General features: G+C 36.7%; 1 protein-coding gene across 1 annotated transcript in view; it reads right to left on the bottom strand.

Annotated features, from left to right (window-relative positions):
* Positions 1–24,968, bottom strand: part of LOC122135674 (cytosolic carboxypeptidase 4-like) — a 139,755-nt gene that overhangs the window by 18,772 nt on the left and 96,015 nt on the right. The window contains exons 20-22 of the mRNA XM_042715913.1: positions 19,355–19,484; positions 15,498–15,629; positions 14,148–14,324 (exon numbers count right to left, since the gene is read on the bottom strand). Of these exons, the coding sequence (XP_042571847.1) occupies positions 14,148–14,324; positions 15,498–15,629; positions 19,355–19,484 (439 nt within the window). The remainder of the gene's footprint in view (positions 1–14,147; positions 14,325–15,497; positions 15,630–19,354; positions 19,485–24,968) is intronic.

Below are 24,968 nucleotides of genomic sequence, written 5' to 3'. Positions count from 1 at the left end.
GATCTGCCCACAGCACGCCTCAAGGAGCTCGACTGTTTTCAGGGAGAAGTGTAAAGCTGTGTGTCTTTTATAAATCTGATAAAACTTAAAGACTCTTTGGAGATATGAAGGATGCAATACTACTCTATAGGTACTCAAGATTACCATGAGATCGGCAGAAACTCTTGTGTGTTGTGTCCCCTTTAAGAACTGTGGAAAAAAAAAAAAAAAAAAAAAAAAATCTAACAAAAATGCAATAAAAACATACCAAAATATAAAATAAAATAAAAACAATAAAAACCAAAACAAACAACAGAAAATAAAACAAAATATAAAATAACTAAAAACCACAAAACAAAATAAAAAACAACCATTACTGTCTTGTTCTCCAGTAAAAATATCTACAGTTCCTTAAAACAAGATAAAATATATGTGAAGTATTGATTTAACACTTGCTGTGGCACTAAAGCACAACAAATGAAACAAAAATATGACTCACATAATAGAGGATTCCCAAACACAGACAAATACACACCATTTGCACGCTCTTGTTTGCAAATTAACCAATCTAAATCACTGTGATCCTAGACTATTCTATTTCTTTGTGACAGGGAGAGGAAAAAAATAAAAAGAGCCACTCGCTCACTTATGCAGCAAAGCGTTTCGGTCGGCGGGGGCAAATTCCTTGTTTATTGGAGTGACAGTTTTTCCCTTTGATAAGGCCAGAGTTGAGGAGAGCCAAGCAGGCAGCAGGAAGACTGCCAAAGCCGCACACAGGCATAGCAGATATCATGCCCTTTCAGAGGGCCCAAGCCATTAGAGAGGTAAATTACCCCTCCTGATAGCTCTTATTAACTCTAAACTAATCTCAGTGGCATACGGCTTGATCACCATGGCTCTGTGCCACTGAATAGACTGGTATCAATCGCAGAAAATGGCCACATGGCAGCACATTATTATTATTATTTTGTATTTTTCTATCTTATTGTTGTTATTATTATTGGAGCATTATTGTTGTATGGATGAAAGCACATTCACAGGGATGTAAAAAACTATATATATATATATATATGTGTGTGTGTGTGTGTGTGTGTGTGTGTGTGTGTGTGTGTGTGTGTGTGTGTGTGTGTATAAACACTGTTAAAAAAAAAAAAAGTAAAGGTCTATTCACACCATGGACAATAACTATAATTGCAACTATATTAGTAAGCACAATAATTTTCTGTTTACTATAATGTGTGCTGCTGTTATGTTGTCTGTCTCTTTAAACGCGGAAGCTCTTTCAAGTCTTGGCTCTGATTGGCTGTCAATTTTTGTATCATTCAACAGCTGGAAAAAAAATTCTGAAAGTGATTCCAACAGTATTTTTCCTCTGTGTCATTATATTGTTATAGCTGTGGTGTGGAAGTCCCTATTTCATAGAATTAGAATGATTATAAAACATTATAGTTATCATGATAGGTGTGAATGAGCTTCAGGCCTACAATAATAGTTTATATTTTTAATGGCTGAGTCAGATTTGGTGGGAAATATGAGGTTTACATTCATACATAGATACTTGACAGTTTACATAATCCATAAGTATAGAAAAGAAGATCCAGCTATTATGGTGGCAGATATGCTAATATTTTGATCAGATGAAATATTTTTCACATAGCCTAAATGGAGATCACAGGCAACCATATACTGTACCTCAACTCCATAAATAACTTTTTTTTTTCTTTTAACCACAGATGGTGACAGAAAGGCCAAAGTGCTGTTGTGCAAATAGCTTTATTCTTAAAAATAAAGGTTCTAAAACAGGGTTTTCACAGTGAATGCCATAGAAGAACCATCTTTATTTTACCAAATAAGCTTTTTAATGAACAGTTCTTAAATGAACCCTGCTTTTCTTTGTATGAAGAATATTTTAAAGTGGCCCCCTACTAATGCCATTTCGAATGTTGCATTTCATGTCATGTGTAATATACCTGTATGTGAATGTAAAGCTGAAAGTGCACAATAAATAAAATTGTCTCCCAAAAGAAAGAATCCACTCTGAAAAGCCTAAACAAGTCATCAGTAATTCAAATCCCACATCACAGGGTAACACAGGGTAACAAGTCTGCATAATGCCCATTGCCCACTTATATTCTATGTTGGCCGGCTGCAAATAACTTGACCCCGCCCTCAAACACTGCCATTAAAGTGGTTAACATCATTTTGAGAAGATGCTGTGTCCTACTCTGTAAAAGTAAATTTGTTTTATTTTCACTTCTGTAAAAGTGAAGGCTGCAAAGAATCAGTGGTTAAAATGATTTTTTTCCACTGTACCACAGCAGTACAAACATAGTCTTTTTTGTGTTCTCATCATTTTACTGACGACTGCTTCTCTAATCTCAGGGAGTTCAACGCAGGATTCACAGAACACTTGCTCTTGAAAGATGGCTCAGTATGCAGTTTATTTGGATCAACTGGCTTCAATGAATCACATCCTGTAATTATGATAAATAATAGATGTTTATATTTTCTATCAAGCGTTCAAAATACAGAACTATGGCAATGGGCATATGGTTTCCTACATGCGTTCTATGCAGTAGACCAATGACAACAGAATGGGCCATCTGACCAATCAGAGCAGAGGCTCATGTAGAAGAGGGGTTTAGAGAGACTGAATCTTACAACTGCTTCGAACAAATCGTTAGAGAAACTTTGGAAAAAGAAATGATATTAAATGCATATTTTGAGAAAACTAAAGCGTTTTCTGACCTTGCATACATGTAAACCTATTGTAGGAGGCCCCCAAAACAATACTAGGAACCTTAAAAATGGCATAATAGGGTTTAAAGGGTTGTACACTCGTTATCGAGGTGCATTATAGGATTAAATGAATGCATTCAAAAAGATAACTACAAATGGCTCTCCCTTCAAAAAGCACACTAAATAAGGCTATTGGAGGTGATTTTAGCCCTAGACAGAATGCAAAAGAATGGACCAGAACATATGGGTCTTGAAGTTCAAAATATTTTTGACACACCATCTTAAAAAAAAGATGTCTGATCTGCATAAAAAAAAAAACCCTGTTCAATATCTTATCAACCTCATTTGACAAATACAGTCTGACTAAAATAGACAATGAATAGGTGGATTTGTTACAAGTGTTTTGAACAAATAAATTTGGAGAGATTTCGAAGTTTGAATTTCCAGTCTTCTGAGAAAGTTTAGTATGTTAACAGCTAACAGCACACTACAGCTACTCGTCAAAAGTAGCAACCAATAGCAACCAAACTATTTGTCAAAATGACATTAATGCTGCGTCCAAAAGTTCATCTTTTAACATCTTCAATTTGTATTACATTTTAAATTAAAATTTTAAATCGCATTGCATTTTACATTTTAAATTATATGGTTAACATTTTTACATTTTTGCAGGTATAAAATGAGGCAATTTCTTGCATATTCATTATATATTTTTAAATAAGCTTTAAACATTTAGTTGCAGAAACAAATCACTTGTAACCAAAACAATTTAACAATTTTGCAGTCTCCTAAAAATTAAGCTGAAAACGTTCCGTAACTAAAATACTTATAGACGTTTATTTGTACCAAAACGTAGGATCTCTTATTTATTAAACTTCTAGAAAAACTAGCCAGCCTCACTAACTGACTAGTTGTTCATCCTGGCCCATTCCTATTCTACCTTTTGTGAATTTCTATTATCCATTTTTGGCATGTTCCTCTGTGTGATTTTTTAACATTTCAATGATTATATACACAGCAACTTGACTAATTAGCATGTGACATGCTAATGCCACTGTCGACATTTCAGATGGCAATGATGTATTGTATATAAACTGTCTGGTCTTGCGCCACATTTCCCATTTTCCTCCTAACATATACGCACAAAACACACCTTTCTTCCTTTCAGCCTGCAATCATAAATCAATAACAAGTCACACAATTGTTAACTAGTAGCTACCTGGCCACTTTCAACCAAGTGCTTTATTTCCCCCGAGGCTTCTGTAGTTTAGTCCTGTGGTTAAACAATCTTGCAGGACATTTGGTAACACAGAACTGTTTTCCAATAGAGGCCCAAGCATAACAGAGCTCTGCTATCAAGCCTATGTGTCATTGATGAAGTGAGTCATGATGGGACTGGAGATCTTGACTCAGCAGCTCTCTCTAGCTTTCAGCTGTATATCACTGCACCACTGGAAAAAAGAAAAAAAAAGGAAAAAGAAGAAAAAAAACCCGACATGTTTTTCCTCACACAACCCTATAAGAATAACAGAGCAAATGACCTACTGTTTTTCAGTTAACTCAGATGTTCTCTGAGAAATATCTGGAATATCTTTGATTGCATAATACATGTATATATTTTTAATCACAATGCCTTTTATTTATTTTGACCTTCATCGAATACTGTGATTAAAACTAAATTTTTTCATTGAGCTGCCTCATGCACGTTTATTATATATTTAGGCCTTTTTGCCAACTTTTTGGGGAAAATAACAGTTGGTCAAATCTCATACAGTCCTATTTTGCTATTCTGTCTATGCATAATAATGTGATAGGCTGCAATTTATTATTAACATTTATGTAGCATTGTTTTATCACTGCTCTCCGTGGCCCACAACACTATTACAGGCAATGCAGTTGCTAGAAGGATTTTGTTACTTCTTTGTCAATCTTGCAATCAAAAAAGAGGCTGATGTCTTTTCCGATGCTAAATAATCAAGCTTTTATAAAATAATGAAGAATCTGGAAGCGAGCCTGGTGAAAAGTGTGTTTTTCATGAAGTCCTACTAAATGCAAGGATCAGAGGAGTCTTTCATTGGACAGAAAATCTAAAGACAATCAGAGCTGGTTTTGATAGGTGAAGGTGATAATGAAACATCACCTGTTCATTCAAGCAGTTCACATGCAGTAAACACCATGCTTTCAAATCACATCCCATAATTATGGTTTGCGCATTGTCTAAAAATATACTAAATAGTCTAAAAATTATATTACTTTTCGAGAGAAAATTAGTTATTATTTCCTGAACCTTCTTTATCAAATTAGAAAGCTGTGACATATTGCACATGAATTATTTTCTTTTGAAATGCTAACCATCAGAAACACTTAAGAAGAGTCATTCCCTCTCTTATTCTTATCTATCAAAGACAAGTGCATATGGGGTTGATGGCTTAAAAACATGTTCTTTTTTTCTAATTTTATAGTTATTTAGTATATTATATATTTAATATATTAACAATTGCTTTATGTATTTACACAATTTGCATACCATTTATGCTAACCTTCACTGTGTCATAACATTTTTTTTTTTTTAAATATTTCAAAATACTAAAATGGTGTTTATTGAAAAATGTAATTTATATTTTAAATTTTAATATGCATAATGTGTTGACTTCTTAACCCTTTGAATTTTAAAAGTACTTTCTTTAACCTTTCTCAAACACTTGATGTCTATCTGCGTGTGTTTGCGCACGCGTGTGTGTGTGTGTATGTTTGTGCGTGTGTTCACATGGTGTGTGCATCAGTGTGAAATGAATCCTCATCTAAAATCCACGTTCTCTTCCAGTAGACCAGGCAACTGACATTTCCCCTCGTATTCCTGCATGACAGCATCATTTAACATCAGCCACTGATGAATAGTGAATGGAAACAGAGATCCGATTCTAAAAGCCTGACCTGCAGGGATGATTTAGAGAGGTCTTTGGTGTTTGAAATGCTAGCTTTGCCTTCACCTTGGAGAACACTGAGATGGAGATGCTGGAGACATCCTGAACATATACTAAGTGTATATCACACAAACAGGTGAGATGTCGTCTAGATAAACATCAGATGAACGTCAGCTTTACAGAAAATTAATGAAAATGAAATACATTTATTTACATTACATTTATATTTGTCATTAGAATTATTTAAAATATGATACATACATTTATGTAATATTATGAAAATAAAATTTAATTTTTTGGTGGTTTTTAAAATGTGACTGGTCCGCTTTTACATAGACTCATATTTGGCGTAGAATTTAATAGCTGTTCTCAGCTGACTGTCAGACCTGCACACTCAGCACAGTCAGTGTCCTCAGTTTGCTGTCCCTTGCAAAATATTGCGGTGGCCATAATTAAAAGCCGTCCTTTGAAATTAATCACATATTATGAGAGTTGCTTTAATCAATTTGCAAACATCAAATTACTGTCCCCAGCATATGTTCCTCAAAATGGCTGGTGCCATCATTATTTCTTTTTTATACATTCTTTTATTTTTTTCTTTTAGAGACCCAATTAAATTTCTGGAAATCTGATGGGTCATAACTCCACTTACTGTCCTGAAATACAATTATCAGATCAGTCATCTTCTATGAAATGCCTCTCAGCGGCAGCCATAGAGCAGCCCATCCAAACAGTCAATCTGATTCATGTCTCCGGCCTGTCGCAGTTAATCCAAAATTCACCTTATATGACACATTTATCCCAAAGTGAACATGAAACTGCACTCACGACCTATATTACTTTTATAATGTCACATATTTTTGCAGAATTGGATTGATTTGAATTGACTGGATAGGTAAAAGTATAAGTTATGAAGCCAGGTGATTGGAGGGACTAGAATAAAAACTGGTGGCCTCGATGATGTCATCAATTAAGGAAAGTTGTTTACATTTAGTTGTGTACGTTTACATCCGTAACTGTAGAAATTCCTGACAAATTTATGGAGGCTCACAAAAACAAGCCACTTAAAGCCATACTTCCTAAAAGTGCAGTATGTATTATATATATATATATATATATATATATATATATATATATATATATATATATATATATATATATATATATATATATATATATATATATATATAAATAATTTTATGACACAAAAAGACAGGTCTATGCTGAAGCTTTATTTTACACTGTTTTTCTAACCTTCAAACTAAAAAACCACCAAGTCTAAACATCTGACATTGAGTCAGACAGTATTTACAGCCCATTACGTGTTGATTTTTAGATGAGGAGTTTAATTGCCCACTAAAATATTCCATGGTTGCTGCAAACTCCCTTTAGGACTCACTAAGCTAAAATTCAAACTTTGCTTCACAGTTTCACTTTGAGACAAAAGTGTTTATCACAGCTGCGACTAAATTGAACCTAATCAGAATGTAGCACTCGGCATACTTAATTAAACGAACTTTGTACCAATTTCATCAAGCCTGTCGTTTATCTTAATCCATGTGTTTCCTTGCGAAAAACGACAATAGTTGATTAAGTTCAGAGGAGAAAGAGGTGCAAAGGAAAGGAAGTGGAGAATTTCATTCGGCAGTCTGAAATTGCAAAGCTAAGGTGATTAAAGGTTCCGTCTTTGTGATGCAAATGAGATTCTTTTTGAAGATTATCCTTCGTTTGGCAAAAGACACCTCTGCTTTGAGTGGGAGGCCATCAGAAAAGGTCCCAGCGGTGTCAATGGCAATCTGGGAAAATGGTGAAATTTCACTTCACTTTCTGTCTAGAGCAAAAAAATAAATAAACAAAAATCATGCCATGCAGGTTCCCACACTCCTCATGAAATCAACAACCGCAGGCTATGTTGTTTAACAGCTGATTGATCTGGCAATGTTACATCACTTCCTTGTCCATCAAAATATGCAAAAGAGAACAGTATTCATCGGCACCGCTGGCCTAAGCTCAGATTTGGCGCGACGTTTCTATTATGGTACACGTGTAGCTGTCTATCTGATCGGGGATTCCGCTAGGCAGTGATGACATTTCAGAGGCGGCATTACTCTGAATGACCCGGGCTCTGATTTACTAACTGAGAATGTAATTAAGCTTCACTCCGTTCCTGAATCCCAGAGCTCGTCTGAGCTGCTAATTGGCATGAATTAGCTGTGAACAGAGGGAGTGTTTCTATCCATTTCCCACTCTTTTCTCTCCTTTTTTTAACATTCCCGCTCTCGTCTAACTCACATTAAAGGACCCACTTGAATTGGCTCCACAGTCTAATGGTCTGCCAGGTTCCTGACATCGGCAGTGAATATTAGTACAGACTTTTTAATCAAGAGACTCTCGGGCTGCCGCCCATTGCTAAAAGTACATGTACCAAAACATCTGGCCTGCCAGCTGCACTTGTGTGAGCCGCTCGTAATGAAATGTCTGATTTTCTGATCCATTAGTCCAAATCTATACACATTTAGAAGCTCATGCGTCCTGCATATTGTCCGACACGCTCTTCAAACACCTACAGGGATGCGGTTTACTGTGACACTTGCCAATCGCCTAGGTTTGGAAACACAATAATTGACTTCAAATGATGTTTAGTTGTCAATAAAATATACATTTACAATAAAAATAACATTAATAATAATAATTATGGTTAACATTTATAAATATGTAAAATGTTAAATCTACTATTTAAAATATATTTACTTTGTATAAGCCCCTCTGTGTTTATGTGTGTGTGTATTAGTTAATGTTAAATCTACTATTTAAAATATATCAATGTGACTAACCAGAATAATCAAGGTTTTTAGTATACATATTTTTATTGCTACGTGGCAAACAAGATTTACCAGTATGTTCAGCAGTAGATTCTCAGAAACAACAAGACCCAGCATTCATGATATGCACGCTCTTAAGGCTGTGCAATTGGGCAATTAGTTTGAAAGGGGTGTGTTCAAAAAAATAGCAGTGTCTACCTTTTACTGTACAAATCAAAACTATTTTGTACAAACATTTTTTTTCTGGGATTTAGCAATCCTGTGGAATCACTAAACTAATATTTAGTTTGTATGACCACAGTTTTTTAAAACTGCTTGACATCTGTGTGGGCATGGAGTCAACCAACTTGTGGCACCTCTCAGCTGTTATTCCACTCAATGATTCTTTAACAACATTACACAATTCATTTCACATTTCTTGGTTTTGCTTCAGAAACAGCATTTTTGATATCAACCCACAAGTTCTCATGGATTAAGGTTCTGGAGATTGGGCTGGCCACTCCATAACATTAATTTTGTTGGTTTGGAACCAAGACTTTGCTCGTTTACTAGTGTGTTTTTGGTCAGTCTATTGTTGAAACAACCATTTCAAGGGCATGTCCTCTTCAGCATAGGTCAACATGACCTCTTCAAGTATTTTAACATATGCAAACTGATCCATGGATCCTGGTATGCGATAAATAGGCCCAACACCATAGTAGGAGAAACATGCCCATATCATGATGCTTGCACCTCCATGGCTTCACTGTCTTCACTGTGTGTACTGGGCTTGAATTCAGAGTTTGGGGGTCGTCTCACAAACGCCTGTGGCCCTTGGACCCAAAAAGAACAATTTTACTCTCATCATCCAACAAAATGTTCCTCCATTTCTCTTTAGGCCAGTTGAGTGTGAGTGTTCTTTGGCAAATTGTAACCTCTTCTGCACATGCCTTTTTTTTAACAGAGGGACTTTGCCGGGGGATTCTTGAAAATAGATTAGCTTCACACAGACGTCTTCTAACTGTCACCAGTACTTACAGGTAACTCCAGACTGTCTTTGATCATCCTGGAGGTGATCATTTGCTGAGCCTTTGCCATTCTGGTTATTCTTCTATCCTTTTGATGGTTGTCTTCCGTTTTCTTCCACGTCTCTCTGCTTGGTTTTGCTCTCCATTTTAAGGCATTGGAGATCATTTAAGACTGAACAGACCGATCATTTTTTGCACCTCTTTATAGGTTTTCCCCTCTATAATCAACTTTTTTAATCAAAGTACGCTGTCTTCTCTGAACAATGTCTTGAACGACCCATTTTCCTCAGCTTTTCAAATGCATGTTCAACAAGTGTTTGGCTTCATCCTTAAAATAGGGCCACCTGATTCACACCGTTTCTTCACAACATTGAGACTCTCAGTGATTTGAATGCCACACTGCTATTTTTTTGAACACACCCCTTTTCAACTAATTCAACTAATTGCCCCAAATTGCACACCTTACGAGCGTGCATATCATGAAATGCTGGGTCTCATTGTGTTTCTGAGAATCTACTGAACTACTGGTAATTTGTTTTTTCCACGTACAATAAACCAAATATCCGACTAAAACCTTGATATTCTGGTTAGTCCACATTGTACTTCTAGTATTTTGAACAATACGTATAGTACACTTAAAATTAATTTTTTATTAACACTATATTCATGCTCTACTGTTATTTTTGCATTTTAGTCATTTTTTAAATATTGACAAATGTGTTGTTTGTATATATATGGAATTCAATATGGAAACTCCTTACCTTTCTTTTTTAGTGCTTTTTCTCTATAGTTGACGCAAATATGGGACACATTTCTCTAGAAATCATGAAGCTGTTTTCTTTTGAGAAACGAAGGCTGTTCCAAGCAATACGTCTAGAAAGAAGAAAGCAAAATGCCTCTACCCACTAGGGGAGAGACATGAATGCACAGATGCACAACAAGAACAAGGAGTAAGTCAAGCATTTACTCTGCGAAACAGACCCCTTTACTGGTGCTTTGCTGGCAGCTTCATGCACGTACAAACTAAACATCACACAGTCAAGACAAGACTCCTAACTTTTAGGGCGAATGTCAGAGAAGATCTAACCCTGACGCAGAAGACAAAAAAAACAAAAACAAAAAAAACAGATTGCGCTAAATAACAGAAATTGGATTGCAACCACAGATGGATAAACTTCCAAGGCTAAGTTCTTGTTGAGTCATCAGTCCTTACTGAGGGAAAGAATAGGGCATTGTTCTCACCTTATGTCCACCTGTTAGCTGGTACAGATCCTATCTCTGGGAGCTACAAGGTACAATTCTGACAGGGACGAATAAGAATTTAAACTTAATAAAAAGGTCTCACCCTAAGAGCTGACATGCTCGATATCAGACCTCTGTCCACTAACCATTCGCACATTCTGAAAAACAGTTTCTTACTTGCAGGAACCTTTAAAGGGGTTGGACGAAGGGTTCCCCATGGTCAAGAGTAATTCACGGCACCCTGTCCGTTTAGCTAAGGGCTGCCAGACCTCCCAGTGACGACGTATGGAGAATGTCACTGCGTTAGAATCAATTACTTTGAGCTAACATAACCATTGCCAGTATCCTAATGTACCAAGTCTTTGCTGAAACCAATAGCGGTTGCTAAGTAGGTTGTGACTAAAAACCAGGCCCTGCCAGGAACCGTTCACCCTTAATCTGGCCCTGCAGCTGCACTTGTGTGAGCCGCTCGTATGAAATGTCTGATTTTTCTGATCCATTAGTCCCCAAATCTAATGACACATTTAGAAGCTCCTGCGTCCTGCAATTGTCCGGACACGCTCTTCAAACCACCTACAGGGATGCCGGTTTACTGTGACACTGTGCCAAATCGCCTAGGTTTGGAAACTACAATAATTGACTAAAATGATGTTTATAGTGTCAATAAAAATGTACATTTACAATCAAAATAACATTAATAATAATAATTATGGTTAACATTTATAAATATGTAAAATGTTAAATCTACTATTTAAAATATATTTACTTTGTATAAGCGCCCTCTGTGTTTATTTGTGTGTGTGTTTTGTTTTTTTTACATTTTATTTTTTTTTTTTTTAACTATATATTCATGCTCTACTGTTATTTTTGTTTTTTTGTTTTTTTTTATATTTTTGAATGTTTTTTTTTATATATATATATATATATATATATTGTATATATATGAATTAAATATGGAAACATCATTACAGTGTCTTTTTTTTTTTAGTTGCTTTTTTAGTTCCACGCAATTAAACACATTTCTCTAGAAACACATGCATTTGTTATTCTTTTGAGAAACGAAGGCTGTTCCATGCAATACTGTCTAGAAAGAAGAAAGCAAACTGCATCTAACCAGCACAGGGAGAGACATGAATGTCCCAGATGCACAACAAGACAAGGAGTACATCAGAGCCTTTACTCTGAGAAACAGACCCCTGACTGGTGCTTGGCTGGCAGCTTCATTGCAAGTACAAACTAAACATCAACAGTCAAGACAAGACTCCAAACTTTTAGGCAGAATGTCAGAGAAGATCTAACACTGACACAGAAGGACAAAAAAAAAAAAAAAAAAAAAACAGATTGCGCTAAATAACAGAAATTGGATTGCAACCACAGATGGATAAATCCAAGGCTAAGTTCTTGTTAGTCAATCCTGTCTTACTGAGGAAAGAATAGGGCTGTTCTCACCTTATGTCCACCTGTTAGCTGGTACAGATCCTGTCTCTGTGAGCTACATGTACAATTCTGACAGGGAATAAGAATTTAAACTTAATAAAAATGTCTCCCTCAAGAGCTGACATTCTCATATCAGACCTTATTCCTTAACCATTAGCACATTCTGAAAACATTTTTCTTACTTGCAGAACCTTTAAAGGTGCAGTCCATGGTCAAGAGTAATTCGGCACCCTGTCCTTTATTAAGGGCTGCCAGACCTCCCAGAACGTTTGGAAATGTCACTGCGTTAGAATCACTCTACTTTGACTAAATACCATCTGCCAGTATCTCTAATGTTACCAAGTCTGGCCATGTATAACACTATCGGTTGCTAAGCTAGTTTGAGTTCCAAACCAAGTCCCTTTAAAGGAACAGTTCACCCAAAACTGAAAATTTGATTGAAAGTTTTGATAATAAGTGTTTTCTAAGTTGAAGAGTTTGTTTCTTCATAAAAACAGATTTGGAAAAATTTAGCATTACATCACTTGCTCGCCAATGGATCCTCTGCAGTGAATGGGTGCCGTCAGAATGAGAGTTCAAACGGCTGATAAAAACATCACAATAAGCCACAAGTAATACGTGAATGGGTGCCGTCAGAATGAGAGTTCAAACGGCTGATAAAAACATCACAATCACTCTGACAGGGCTCACTTGTAAATATTCTCCTGATTCAGACAAGACATTCGTTGTAGTTGGAATATTATGTTTATGTGTTTTGTTTTGTATGTTTTTGTGATTAAGAATAGACTGCATTATCGGTGGAATAAGACAATTATGTATAAAGGACTTTAAAACTGCATTTTTGTTATTTTATTTTTCTTCATGATTCTGATACTGCACTGGCAACCAAACCAAGTAAAAGCTCTGCATAAAATGTACATAGACTTAAAAATTAAAAAAGGAGAAACTTCTGAAAGTTAATTCTCAGGAAAGCTAATACGCGGGTATCTAGGCTATGATCTGAAAACCGCATGTGTCTAAATTAGCAGGTTAATGAATGATTATTAAATTTGTAGATGGGGGAGAGGATGAATAGATAATGAATACCTGGGAAAATGAGGGAAGGTCCCTCAGACAGCATCATTAGAGAAGAGGAAGACTGTGAGAAGGCCAGATGGAGAATGCCAAGGGATAAAAAGATGGGATGGTGTGCTTGAAGCTGAATAGTTCTAAAATGGACTGTGGTATGTTTCAGCAACAATAAAAAGTTGCATTGTATGAAAATGAATGAGAAGGTCTTTGACTATACTGTATGTCTCTATATGAGGCAGCTTACAATACTCTTCTCCATCATTTGATGGCATGATAGCAAGGAAATATGTACTACCAAAGGTTTGGGGTCAGTAAGATTTTTTTTTTTTTCCCTCCAAAGAATACAGAAAAAAAATGAATAAGATTCCACCAAAATATTCCAGCAACACAACTGTTTCTGAATAACAATGTGACAATGAATACTAGAGTAATGGCTGTTGAAAATTCAGCTTTGCCACCAAAGCAATAAATTACATTAAAAAATATATTTAAAAAGAAACAAGTTATTTGACATTGTAAAAATATTTAACAATATTACTGTTTATACTTTATTTTGAGAGCCCTGCCTCAAACTTCTGAATGGTAGAGTCCACAAATATATTTTTTATTAAAAAAAAATAATAATAAATGACTGCCCTTTATATTAATTGCATGCAAATTGAATTTTATTTTGTGAATTACAATCTTAATTCACATTAAAAAAAAATGCGTATTTATGCTGCAATGTTTTTTCAATGTTTTCTTGTTTAATAGGCACAGTGAGCATTTAGCATGTGGTTAGCAACTGTTTTATGTGGGGTTAGTGAATAAGACTGCAATATTTGTGTTATAATGCTGCATGCAAAAATGGACGTAACCTTTTAGTGACCTTTATCAAAACTATAGTAAAGTAAAATTTACTTATTATTTCAGCTAATTGGCCTAACCTTGTAGATGCCTTGATTGCAGCCATTGTAAGTGTTTTCCATGGTGTAGCTTCTGAGGACTCCGATCTCCCTCCAAACGACCACCCGCGCTGTGGACGCCCGAGATTTTTCCACCAGATAGTTGCAGCTGTTGAAGGAGAACGCAGGAGCTATTCGGTCCAGAGTTTTAGCGATAGTCTGTCAATACAAACAATGTATGAGTTTTGAAAAAGAATCATGCATTTCATTGCATTTGCATTTTTATGCCACTGTTTAAAGTTCTAGTTTTGTGTATATTTAGTTAAAGAGACTTCTTTGCATAAACGGCAGACATCAGTCAGACAGCAGCTAGCGACAAAATATTTTCCACATTACAGATTCCACAGATTTACATATGCCTTTAAACTATCCTTTAACTCAATTTGCCACAGCCTGTATGTTAGGGAGAAACTTCCTTCAGCACCAAACTTCAAAAACTGGCTCACAAATAAAAGTTTAATGTAGGATGGAAACCATGCCAATCAGAAAACAATAAATGAGACAAAAGTATTCTCACTGTATAACTAGATATATAATGCATCGTTGGCTCTTCCTGTGGGAGCAAAAATAGATTATGGGAATACAGCAATAGCTGTAAAATTGAGTTCTCAGTTGTGTGACTTTGAAGAATCAACTTTGTTTCAGATGTTTCTCCTAAAATAGGAGCAATAAAAATAAAATCAAATGAAAATGAATGTACAGTAAGAGGATAGAGCTGTAAAATGAATGTGGGTAACACACTACCATTCACAAACTTTTGGACAGTAAGATTTTTTTAGTACTTTAGAATTTAATACTTCATTCAGCAAGGTTGCATTAAATGTATCTAATTGAAAATCTATTTCAAATAAATGCTGTTCTTTTGAACTTCCAGTTCGTCAAATAATCCTTAAAAAATAACCCATTGTGGTTTCTACAATAGTATTAAGTACAACAACTGTTTTCAAAATAAATAATTATTAGAATAATCATATTACAATGAATTTTGAAGGATCATGTGACACTGAAGAATTGAGCAAATTTCAGCTTTGTCATTTACAGGAATAAACTGAATTTTAAGATATATTAAAACAGAAAACAGTTTTGAAATTGTAATAATAATTGACAGTATTGCTGTTTACAATGCAACCTTATTAACTCTAATAATTTCAGAATTTGATAAGAAGTGATCAAGACCATATTGAAATCTGACTTTTAATTGCAGACTGGTATTTTGGCAAATCAGAGCAAAGTCGAGACGTTATTGAGACTATAGATTTCATTGTGGATGGAGCCAAGTGATCTATAAAACTTTCATAGGATAAAAACTTTGATTATAAGCAGTAAGCGTACCCTGTATCCCGGGTCTTCTTTCAGGGAGACTGTGTTAATGGGAGACCCAGATTGCCACAGGGTTTCCTTCATACTGCAGCCATACAGAAACACATTCTTCTTCCTGGAGTGACCATGGTAATCACAAAACACCTGTGGAATGTGATAACACAGCATATATGGCAAAACAGCAAGATTATGTTGTATTTCTGCATCTTTGTAAATGAATAGCGGCCAAGGAGGTCACACTGTCAGGCGAAAACAAAGGTGTCTTTTTTAGCTTTCCTGACACGACAGCAATGCAACGTTAACTTTAGGCCGAGTCAAACATAATTAATCTTGTGACACAACAGGCAGGCACGTACAACAAGGAGAATAAAATGCTACAATGCATTGCGTTTTGACTCTTGACAGTGTGGCCACTAATTGGAGACAGTGCATAGCAATGAGCCTTTTTGTAAAGGCTCAAAAAGAGGGCTCCTTCCTCATTTGTTAATGGCACAGGTCACGTTTTTTCCACTGTAGTTTCTGGGGAAATGACAATGTTCCTTTGACCAGGTTCGGTGCATAATTATTACTGTGATCAAATAAGAATTATGGCGTAATTTATATGTAAATCTGGCTAATTGTATTAAAGCACTCGAGCTAACGCTAATGTTCTTTGGTTCTTCGCAGCAGGTAATTCCTGCTTAATTACAGGACTGACAATGGTCATTTCCATGCTATTCTGAATCAAATTCATTCATTTTATTGCATAATTTATTTTAAGATATAAGTACAGATGTAGCTTTCAAACAGTAAGCATCAGTTTAGCTTATGACGTCCTAGAAAGTTTGACCATTCTGAATAGCGTATTCTCTCAAAAGTGCTGGTGAACCTACTTTTGTTGCTTTGTTTTCCCCCCCTGACTTACATAGATGCAATGGGTCCATTACTAGTGCAATAGGTCCCTTTCTCCATTTCCTGAGAAGCTTTTTTTGAAAAAGGACAGGGAGTGTATAGAGACAAGGTAAAACATAGTTATTCTTTAGTGCTCTAACAGCATCAGGAGAAGCTCAAAGGCATCAGTCAAGACTATATGAATTGATCTGACTAAAAATAAAAAAACTATTTTAATTCTGTTATGAGACATGAAGTAGAGGTAATCTAAAACTCTGTCTGTGACACTTTCTGCAGGTTATAGATTTGTCAGCTGGGTTTATTAATGAGACATCAAATCATTTATTCAGCTGATTCATTCAAAACCTCTGTGTTATTCAGATACTGTATGAAACAAGTGATTGTCTTTATGATTGTATCATTGAATAATTTGCTCAACTGATTCATTCCAAATGCAGATTTGTTTTAGGATGATTTGCTCAACTGATTCATTCCAAATGTTGATTTTTTTTATTTGTTTTGTGGATTGATTCGTTTTATTGGTTTTAGGGAGTGAGTCATTGTGTTTGTTTCTTAGGTGATTTTCTAAATGCTGATTCATTCACAACCAAAACAAGTCCCTGCATCCCCATTTGCGTACTATCCGTGTCGTTTTTGGATTGTGAATTGGGACGCGAGGAGTGCGGGGAGAGAGATATAGTTTCAACCAATTCATTCAAAACCTAGTATCAGGATTCATTCAAAACCTTTGATTTACTCACAAACAAAAAAAGTGACTTTATGTTTGAGTCATTAAATAATTTGCTTAGTCTGCAAAGCCAATTTTGAGAAAAATCTAGTAGATAGGCAGCATTCTGATGCCTTCACGGAGCTGTGCACAGCAACTGACTTGGCTCTGCAAGCTACTAAGGCCACTGCACAGGTGATTGGCAAGGCCGTGGCCAATCTGGTGATGCTGGAGCACCACCTTCGACTAAATCAAATGGAAATCAAGGACGCTGACAAGATCGCCTTCTTTGACTCCTCTGTCTCTCCAAGGGATTGTTTGACCCTGACATGGAAGGGTTTGTTGAGCGGATTACAGTTGCAAAGAAGTCATGGCAGGCCATGTGTTACTTCCTCCCGAAGTGCTCCAGCTTGGCAGCTGGGTACAAGTAACCAGAAGGCTCCATCCTCTCAGCAATCTGCAAAACCTGCACCGCCTCCAACCCAGCCTAAATTTGAGCCTGGGCTTCAGCAGCACCCTCAGATGGCTAGAAGGTACCTGACCCTAAGCGCCAAGAGTTGTGCTGGAACCTGAGCCTCAGAAGCAATCCTTATCCAAGAGCAGAAAGGGTGATGATTGGGTGATTTAGCTTGGAGTCTGGTATGGAATGGAAGAGGTGTTGCACCTGCTCTCCATTCCCCCGCTTGGGCTATGGAAGGTCTGTTCAGGCTGGGCCCATCCTTCCCACTCAGCACGCACCCATGCAAGTTACCACTGTGATAGAGGACCCACATACTCAAAAGAGCACTTCTCCTCTTCCCACTATCACAATGGTCAGTTCCATGCCACCTTGCGGCGACCTGCCACTCGAAAATTTCACACCACTTGCCATCCATGTCTGGGCTTGGAAAGCCATTCAGGATGTGTCAAGCTGGGTTCTAAAAACCATAGAACAAGGTTACTCGCTGCAGTTCGCACATAGACCACCTCGCTTCAGAGGTCCTATCCAAACTTCGGTGTGGCACAACGATGCTTATGTTCTCCAGTCCGAAGTGCAAACTCTGCTTGTAAACGGAGCTGTAGAAATGGTCCCTTTAGCAAACAGTGTGTCAGGCTTCTACAGCTGCCAATTCCTCGTTCCCAAGAAAGGTGGGCTCAGGCCCATCCATTTATGAAACAGCCAGACTTGAGTTGATTTGACAGCAGTTATTTATGATGAATTTATTGAAGATTCTGTCCTGGGCACTGACTTTTATTGTTGGATCTGAAAGACGCTTACTTTCACATCCAGATAGCCCCCATCACAGACCATTCTTGATATTCGAGTTCAAGGGGGTTGCTTATCAATATACTGTCCTACCATTTGGACTGTCTCTGGCCCCATGCACTTTTAGAAAGGGCATGGATGTGGCTCTTTCCCCTCTGAGACAGATGGGAATCCACATGATGAACTAACTGTATGATTGGCTGGTGTTAGTCAGATCGGAACAGGAACTTACTGCTCAGCAACCTGGAGCAATTTGGGCTAAAAATCCAAATAAAAAAACAATCCACTAAAATCAATTCAGTGCTCGCTTGTATGCCTTCCCCCCGACTTCCTCAGGACATTAGACAGGTCAGGGAAGTCAGATGCTATCGGCAGCCCCTTGGCTGATAGCACTCAGGTGAGAGGCATGATTTGGCATCCCTGGCCAGAGCTGTGGAGCTCGGAGATTGAATCCACCTTGTCCTCATACTGTGCCCATAGCGTTCAACACAACGCTTATTCCCTTATCTCAGTGAACCAAGGTTATGTTATTAACCAGAGCATTCCATTGAGACATAACAGTTTATGTTTGCATGAATACTTGACAAGACAGATATTTTGAAATACTGCAGTCCTGTGTTTGTGTGTATATCGGGATTGTGCGCCATCTGAGAGATGTGTCTTTGTGTGCACGGTTCACATTTAGTAAATTAAAACTCTATAAATAGGAGCAATGGTAATGTATCTGGTCACACATTATGTCAGTCATGATTTTATCACTTTTGTGATAGGTTAATTTAATTAAATTCATAAAAGTAGTAATTTCAAATTGTAATTTTTTTCTGATAAATGACAAAGCACTTAGATCCACCCAGGCCTGCTTCAGTCTGTATGGTCTCAAACACATATTTATGGATTTGGTCATCCTTGACCTGCATTTGGAAGTGGAAAGCTCTGAGATCATGGAGCAATTTCCGGCGAGCCCCTCGTGGAACTTTAGGATTCAATAGGTCAGTTACAGTGCAGCGAGATTTAATGGAAACTTACCAGTGGAGTCCTGCCTATGCTGTTGAGGTAATAGAGGAAGCCTTTGGTGTGGTAAATTGTGGGACTTAAATTAGGGTCCGGCTTCAGCCATTGTCTATTGAGGTCCTCAGCAGTGAGAGAACAGCGATTACTGAAATAAATCAAAAAAGAAAAAAAAAGTGAGTACAAAGGACAGAAAGTCAACTTTAAACTAACAAAGTCCAATTTGGATTTCATGAGCTCTTTAAAGCATTTCCAGGGATCAAAGTGACATCAAAAGCCATCTTTGCGATCCAATATCTGATTTAGCTTACCTGTTTGTTTGAAGACAAGATAACCAATCTGTCTGTCTCTGTGCATGCCTGTCTATCTGTGTGAATGTTAAAACGCTGGAATTGTGACGTTCCCATATCAGCGTCTACCTTTACAGGTTACTGAAAGGTCGGCAGTGAACAGAGCTGTCTAGCACACCGCACAACCAGTCTGTTGATTAGAGAGCAAGCAGCAGCTGAGCTTTATCTCCTAACAAAATCCTACTGACATTTGGAGGTAGCTTGGCAACTACAGACTTCCCCACATTCAGTTGCTGAAAGCCAATTATAAGACACAAATGTTCAAACATTAGCAAATTGATAGCCCGCGTTTGAAACGGCTGAGAGCGACTGTTGAGTCTCTGATCACAGGTGCTCTGTGTGATGATTTGTTGTGTGCTTTCTTTGGGTAATTCTTGATCTGGATTGAGTGGAAGCATGAAGAAAAAAATGGTCGCCATCTAAAAATAATTATTCAATAAAATATACTGGCTTTTTATCAAATGCCATTGCTGTTTTCATAGACATCAATAATGGCTGCGTGAAAACAAAAGATGGAAGTTGCGGTCTTCTTTGCATCTGAACAGTTTGTTCAACCAGACTTTTTTCTGAGAATATTGCGGATTGAACTAAGATGCCTTTAGGTACATTAAAAATTAACAGAAACCACAAACAGAACCGCATGACTATAAATACAACCCACTTTTTAAAGTGTCTCAGAAAAGCTGTGGCTCTCTGCTGAAGTAGTTCAAGCAAAGAGCCACAATCTTCAGAGAGTTTCATCGTAAACAAAAATACCATATTCTAGGGGTCTGGAGACAAGTAAATTACTGTATTTTGGAGGCGACAAAACACGGTTTTCCGGACAGTTTCCAATGCACCCCAGGGGGGGGCAGCAAAGCAGAAATGGCAAGAAAATTGTTCCACCCTACAGCTGTCTATAGTTTAAAGTGAACCTTTGTAGAGAAAATAAGAAAGCCAGAAACGCTGGATGTCAGTTGAGATGATTTGAGAGTTAGATCAATATAACCTGTCTGTCTGTTCAAGCCATGTTTACACTAGGCAATTTCTGACTTGGATTTCCAACTCATTGTGTCATTATCTATTCATTGCCGGATATTTAGATCGTAAATATTTGATGAACGAAACTGAGGCTTTTGCTATGAACGACATCAGTGACTTCATGTTTTTTTACCTATTTTTTGGGGGGGCTCCATTTTGTTCTTGACAGCAATAATTTATGAACACTTCTCTGCTCTTGCGTCTGATGACAACTGAGAGGTGGAACAGTATTTTGTCCCCTTTTATGGTTCCCCAAAAACTGACAGCTCTTCTAACACGTCCTGCTTTTAAAATGTCTACTTTTCAATATTTCACCTAGTGCACTGCAGTGCATGACACATTCTGCAGTAGCCCAAACCAACTCTGGTCTCAAAGGCCAAAAATAATTCAAACGATAGTTCGGGTTTAATAAAAGAAATTAAATGATCAAATGGCCATTTCTCCACTCACTTCACAATAGAACACCTAATGGGAATTTGACTCCCCCCACTTCAAAACAGAAAGTTCCCTGGGCATGTCTCCACCAAACTCAAAAACACCAGCTACATTTACATGCAGTAAACTTCATGGCTCAATTAAACTGAAAAGCCTTCATGTAAACACCTTAACCGATCCGACTGAGGTCAATCCAAAAGAAACTTCTATCGGATTAGAAGGGGTGGTGTAGACCTTTTCTAAACAGAACACTCGATGATTACTTTGACTCCACCCACCTCAAAAATAATGTTTAATGGGAATTTGACTTCACTCAACCTCAAAAACTAAGCCCTTAATAATTGTGACTCCACCCACTTCAAAACAGAAAGCTCACTCTGCTTTACACTCCACCCTCTTCAAAAACAATGTCTAATGGGTATTTGACTCCACCCACCTCAACTACAGAATGTCTAATGGGTATTTGACTCCACCCAACCTCAAACAGAACACTCTATAATAATTTTGACTTCACCCACCTCAAAACAGAATTCTCAATAGGCATTTGTCTCAACCTACCTCAAAAACAGAATGTCTACTGGGAATTTCACTCCACCCAACCTCCAAAACCTAACAGCCAATGATTATTCTGACCTAATCAGCCTCAAAACAGAGCACAGAATGGGCATTTGACTCCACCCACCTCAAATGCAGAATGTCTAGTGGGAATTTGACTCCACCCATCTTAAAAACACAATTTTCAATTACCATTTGGACTTCACCAATTTTAAATAAAATGAAAGCAATCCTGGTCTACAAGTTTTAGGATTAACATATAATAAAAAATAAAAAAATCAAGACAAAGTGTAAAGTACTGCACCCAACCTAACAATACCCAATAAAAATTTTGACTTCATAATAATTTTGACTCCACACACCTCAAAAAATGAAAGCAATCTTGGTTTCAAAGGTGCTCATCAAATATGATTCAACTCATGTAAAATATAGCCATTTGACTCCAACTCAACAAAATACCTAATGCTAATTTGACCATTTAACTCCACCCACCTCAAAATCCCCAATTATCATTTAGACTTTGCCTACCTCAAAAACTCAATGAATAATTGACTCAATGCGACTTCACAAACTAAATACCCATGAGCCATCTGATTACGCCAACATCAAAAACATCCAATCAAATGCCTCCTGACTCATTGTCCAAAGCAAACACATCACGCTCCAGCATGCAAATGCTAACTGCTCTGAAAACATTTAATTCACAGCAGGAGAGAGGTAGTTAAGGCTTTAATTAAGAATACTATTGTTCAAGCGTATACGGATTATAATACAATCATCATTTATACACTTTATGATCCAAAAACTTATAATGAAGCTATTAACGCAAGTCACTCCCCCTTTATAATCACCAGCTGAAAAATAGAAAAGCATTTGATGCTCACTGAGACAAAAAATGACAGAACAGTGGGAGTTTTGGAAAGGAAACTTTATCTTGTAAATTTGTTCACATTAACTATTTATAAGGAGATGAAATGGCTGACAATGAGAGGAATCAACGCAAGTTGTACCTCAGAGAGGAAGAGCTGTCGCTGTAGTGCTCTTTTGACCAGACACATCGCTTAATCCAGATATGAGTTACAATTTACACTCATTTCAGCTACAACACAAAAAATAAGAGAAGGGGGTGATTATCAAGGCCCCATCTCTCTCTTCCAGTCACATTCGTCCCATCCCAATCTATTTTATGGGTCTTCGGTGTAACTACTAAGCATTATGCAGTGTTATATAGATCTTGTATAATTTGCTTATGATTGATTTGGTCACGATTAGGAAAGGGCACACAAACGATTTCTTGTGCCACCTGATGCAACAATAATCACAGTAATCGATAAGCAATCCTGGAGTTAATAAAGAACCCTTAAATTGTATTATTCTTGGTGTGCAGCACTTCTCATCCAATGAGCTGTGATGTGTTATAAAATGTCATATACAAAAAAGTGTGTGTGTACTATTAATTTAGTAGTTGTTATTTTTATATTACAAACTTATGAATCAACATATAAACTGTGATATACATTATAAATAAGTAAAATATTAAATTAATATCAGTAAAAATCATAATTTATTATCGATCTATAGTCATTATAAATTAAAAATACTCACATTTAATAATTATTAATTATTAATAATTATTAATGTTAAACATATGAATCAATATATTAACTATGATATATTTATTAATAATATGAACAAAATATTTAATAATAGTATACTATATTAATGTAGTTTATTTTAACACTATAAATAAATAATCAATAAATAATAATAATCAATAAAAATATTGCATCTTTAAATCAATTAATTTATATAATTATTATTTTTAATTAAATATAAACTATATGAAGTTAACAACAACAACAACAACAACAAAAGGTTGACAATTACACAATAAATAAATAATGAACACACACATCTTATTCTGACTGTTGTAATACTCAATTATCAGACTGTTATAATATTCACACACTTGTCTTTGGTTGACGTAAAGTGAAAGATGCCTCCCATCAGCCAACACTAACCCCATGAAATCACACACTATTATACTGCGCGCACACACAGACACTTCCTGATAACTTACTGAACCAGGACAGTTCAATTTACTCCCATGGTTACAGAGAGATCAGTTGGATCAGTCTTGATAGCTTTTCGTCGCCTCAGCTAATGAGGTTATATCTTCGTTTTCTACTCAAATCTCCATCAGCTGAAGATGGGCACAATCAGTGACATTTAGTCGAGCGAGAAGTAGTGTGAAAGAAGGGGAAAAAAAGGAAAAGAGGTGAAAGTTGTTAGAATTGGGAACTGGATATTTCCAGAAAAAAAGGATACTATGAATGCAACACTGATTGGTCAATGGTACCATAAGGATGTATAAAGTACAGAACCCTTTACTCGCTAATATAGCTAAAATTCGTTAGAATAAACGTATATCAGTACAGCATTTAGTATACACTGTGTAGTACATTCTGAAAATAGCATATGACTTACTGTATCACCTGGTACACCTTTATGTTTTAAAATATAAAACAACGAGGGCACTCGTAACTACATGGTACAACAAAAACAAGGAGGACAAGTCGGTATTTAGAGTGTGCACTGTTTGGTGGGACACGAGGAACTTCCATTAATGGGGAGAAATTTAAAAGTGAAAATTCATTTTCGCTTTTGTTTGTACTGTGCTGATGGCACGATGAAAGAGGTTGAGGTGAGAGAAAAAGCTGCCGACTCTGTGAGCCCAGATCTGATGATGTAAACCCTCTCTCCCACACGTCTCCTCTGACTCATCAGTACTTAAGGGAACTGCTGTCTGTTGGTTCACCTTCAAGCTGAAAGTATAGTGTTATTTGTATTTCAGCCATCAATAATGAATAGTGCTGTTGGCTATCGTTTGATTCAGGAAGAGAAACCTGCAGGCCAGTTTTGACAAGTTTCCTCTTCAGTCTGTGAATAAAGGTCTGTTCACATCAAGTTCAATGATTCTCAACAATAGTGGCATTTTTTTCAGGTTTAAACAAATCATTGTTTTTGGATCTTTTCAGAGAACTGACTCATTCACAGAAGTCTCTGCCTATTGGAGCTTGTTTTTTCTGCATTCGAAGACTGAGAAAAAGGTGCTCACTGGTCAATAGCTACAGGGCCAGAGAATGAATCAGTAAAGATATAAACAAATCTTCAGTGAATTATTGAACAAATCTGAATGAATCTAAGGTGAATGGAATCAAAAGAGTTGCATTACAAAATGAATCACTGAACAAATCTGCATGCATTCTTTG

The sequence above is a fragment of the Cyprinus carpio genome, chromosome A25 (genome assembly GCF_018340385.1).
Source record: "Cyprinus carpio isolate SPL01 chromosome A25, ASM1834038v1, whole genome shotgun sequence".
In the NCBI taxonomy this organism is placed as follows: domain Eukaryota; kingdom Metazoa; phylum Chordata; class Actinopteri; order Cypriniformes; family Cyprinidae; genus Cyprinus; species Cyprinus carpio.
The sequence above is the reverse complement of the archived record's forward strand: the minus strand, read 5'-3'. Positions and strand labels throughout refer to the sequence as shown.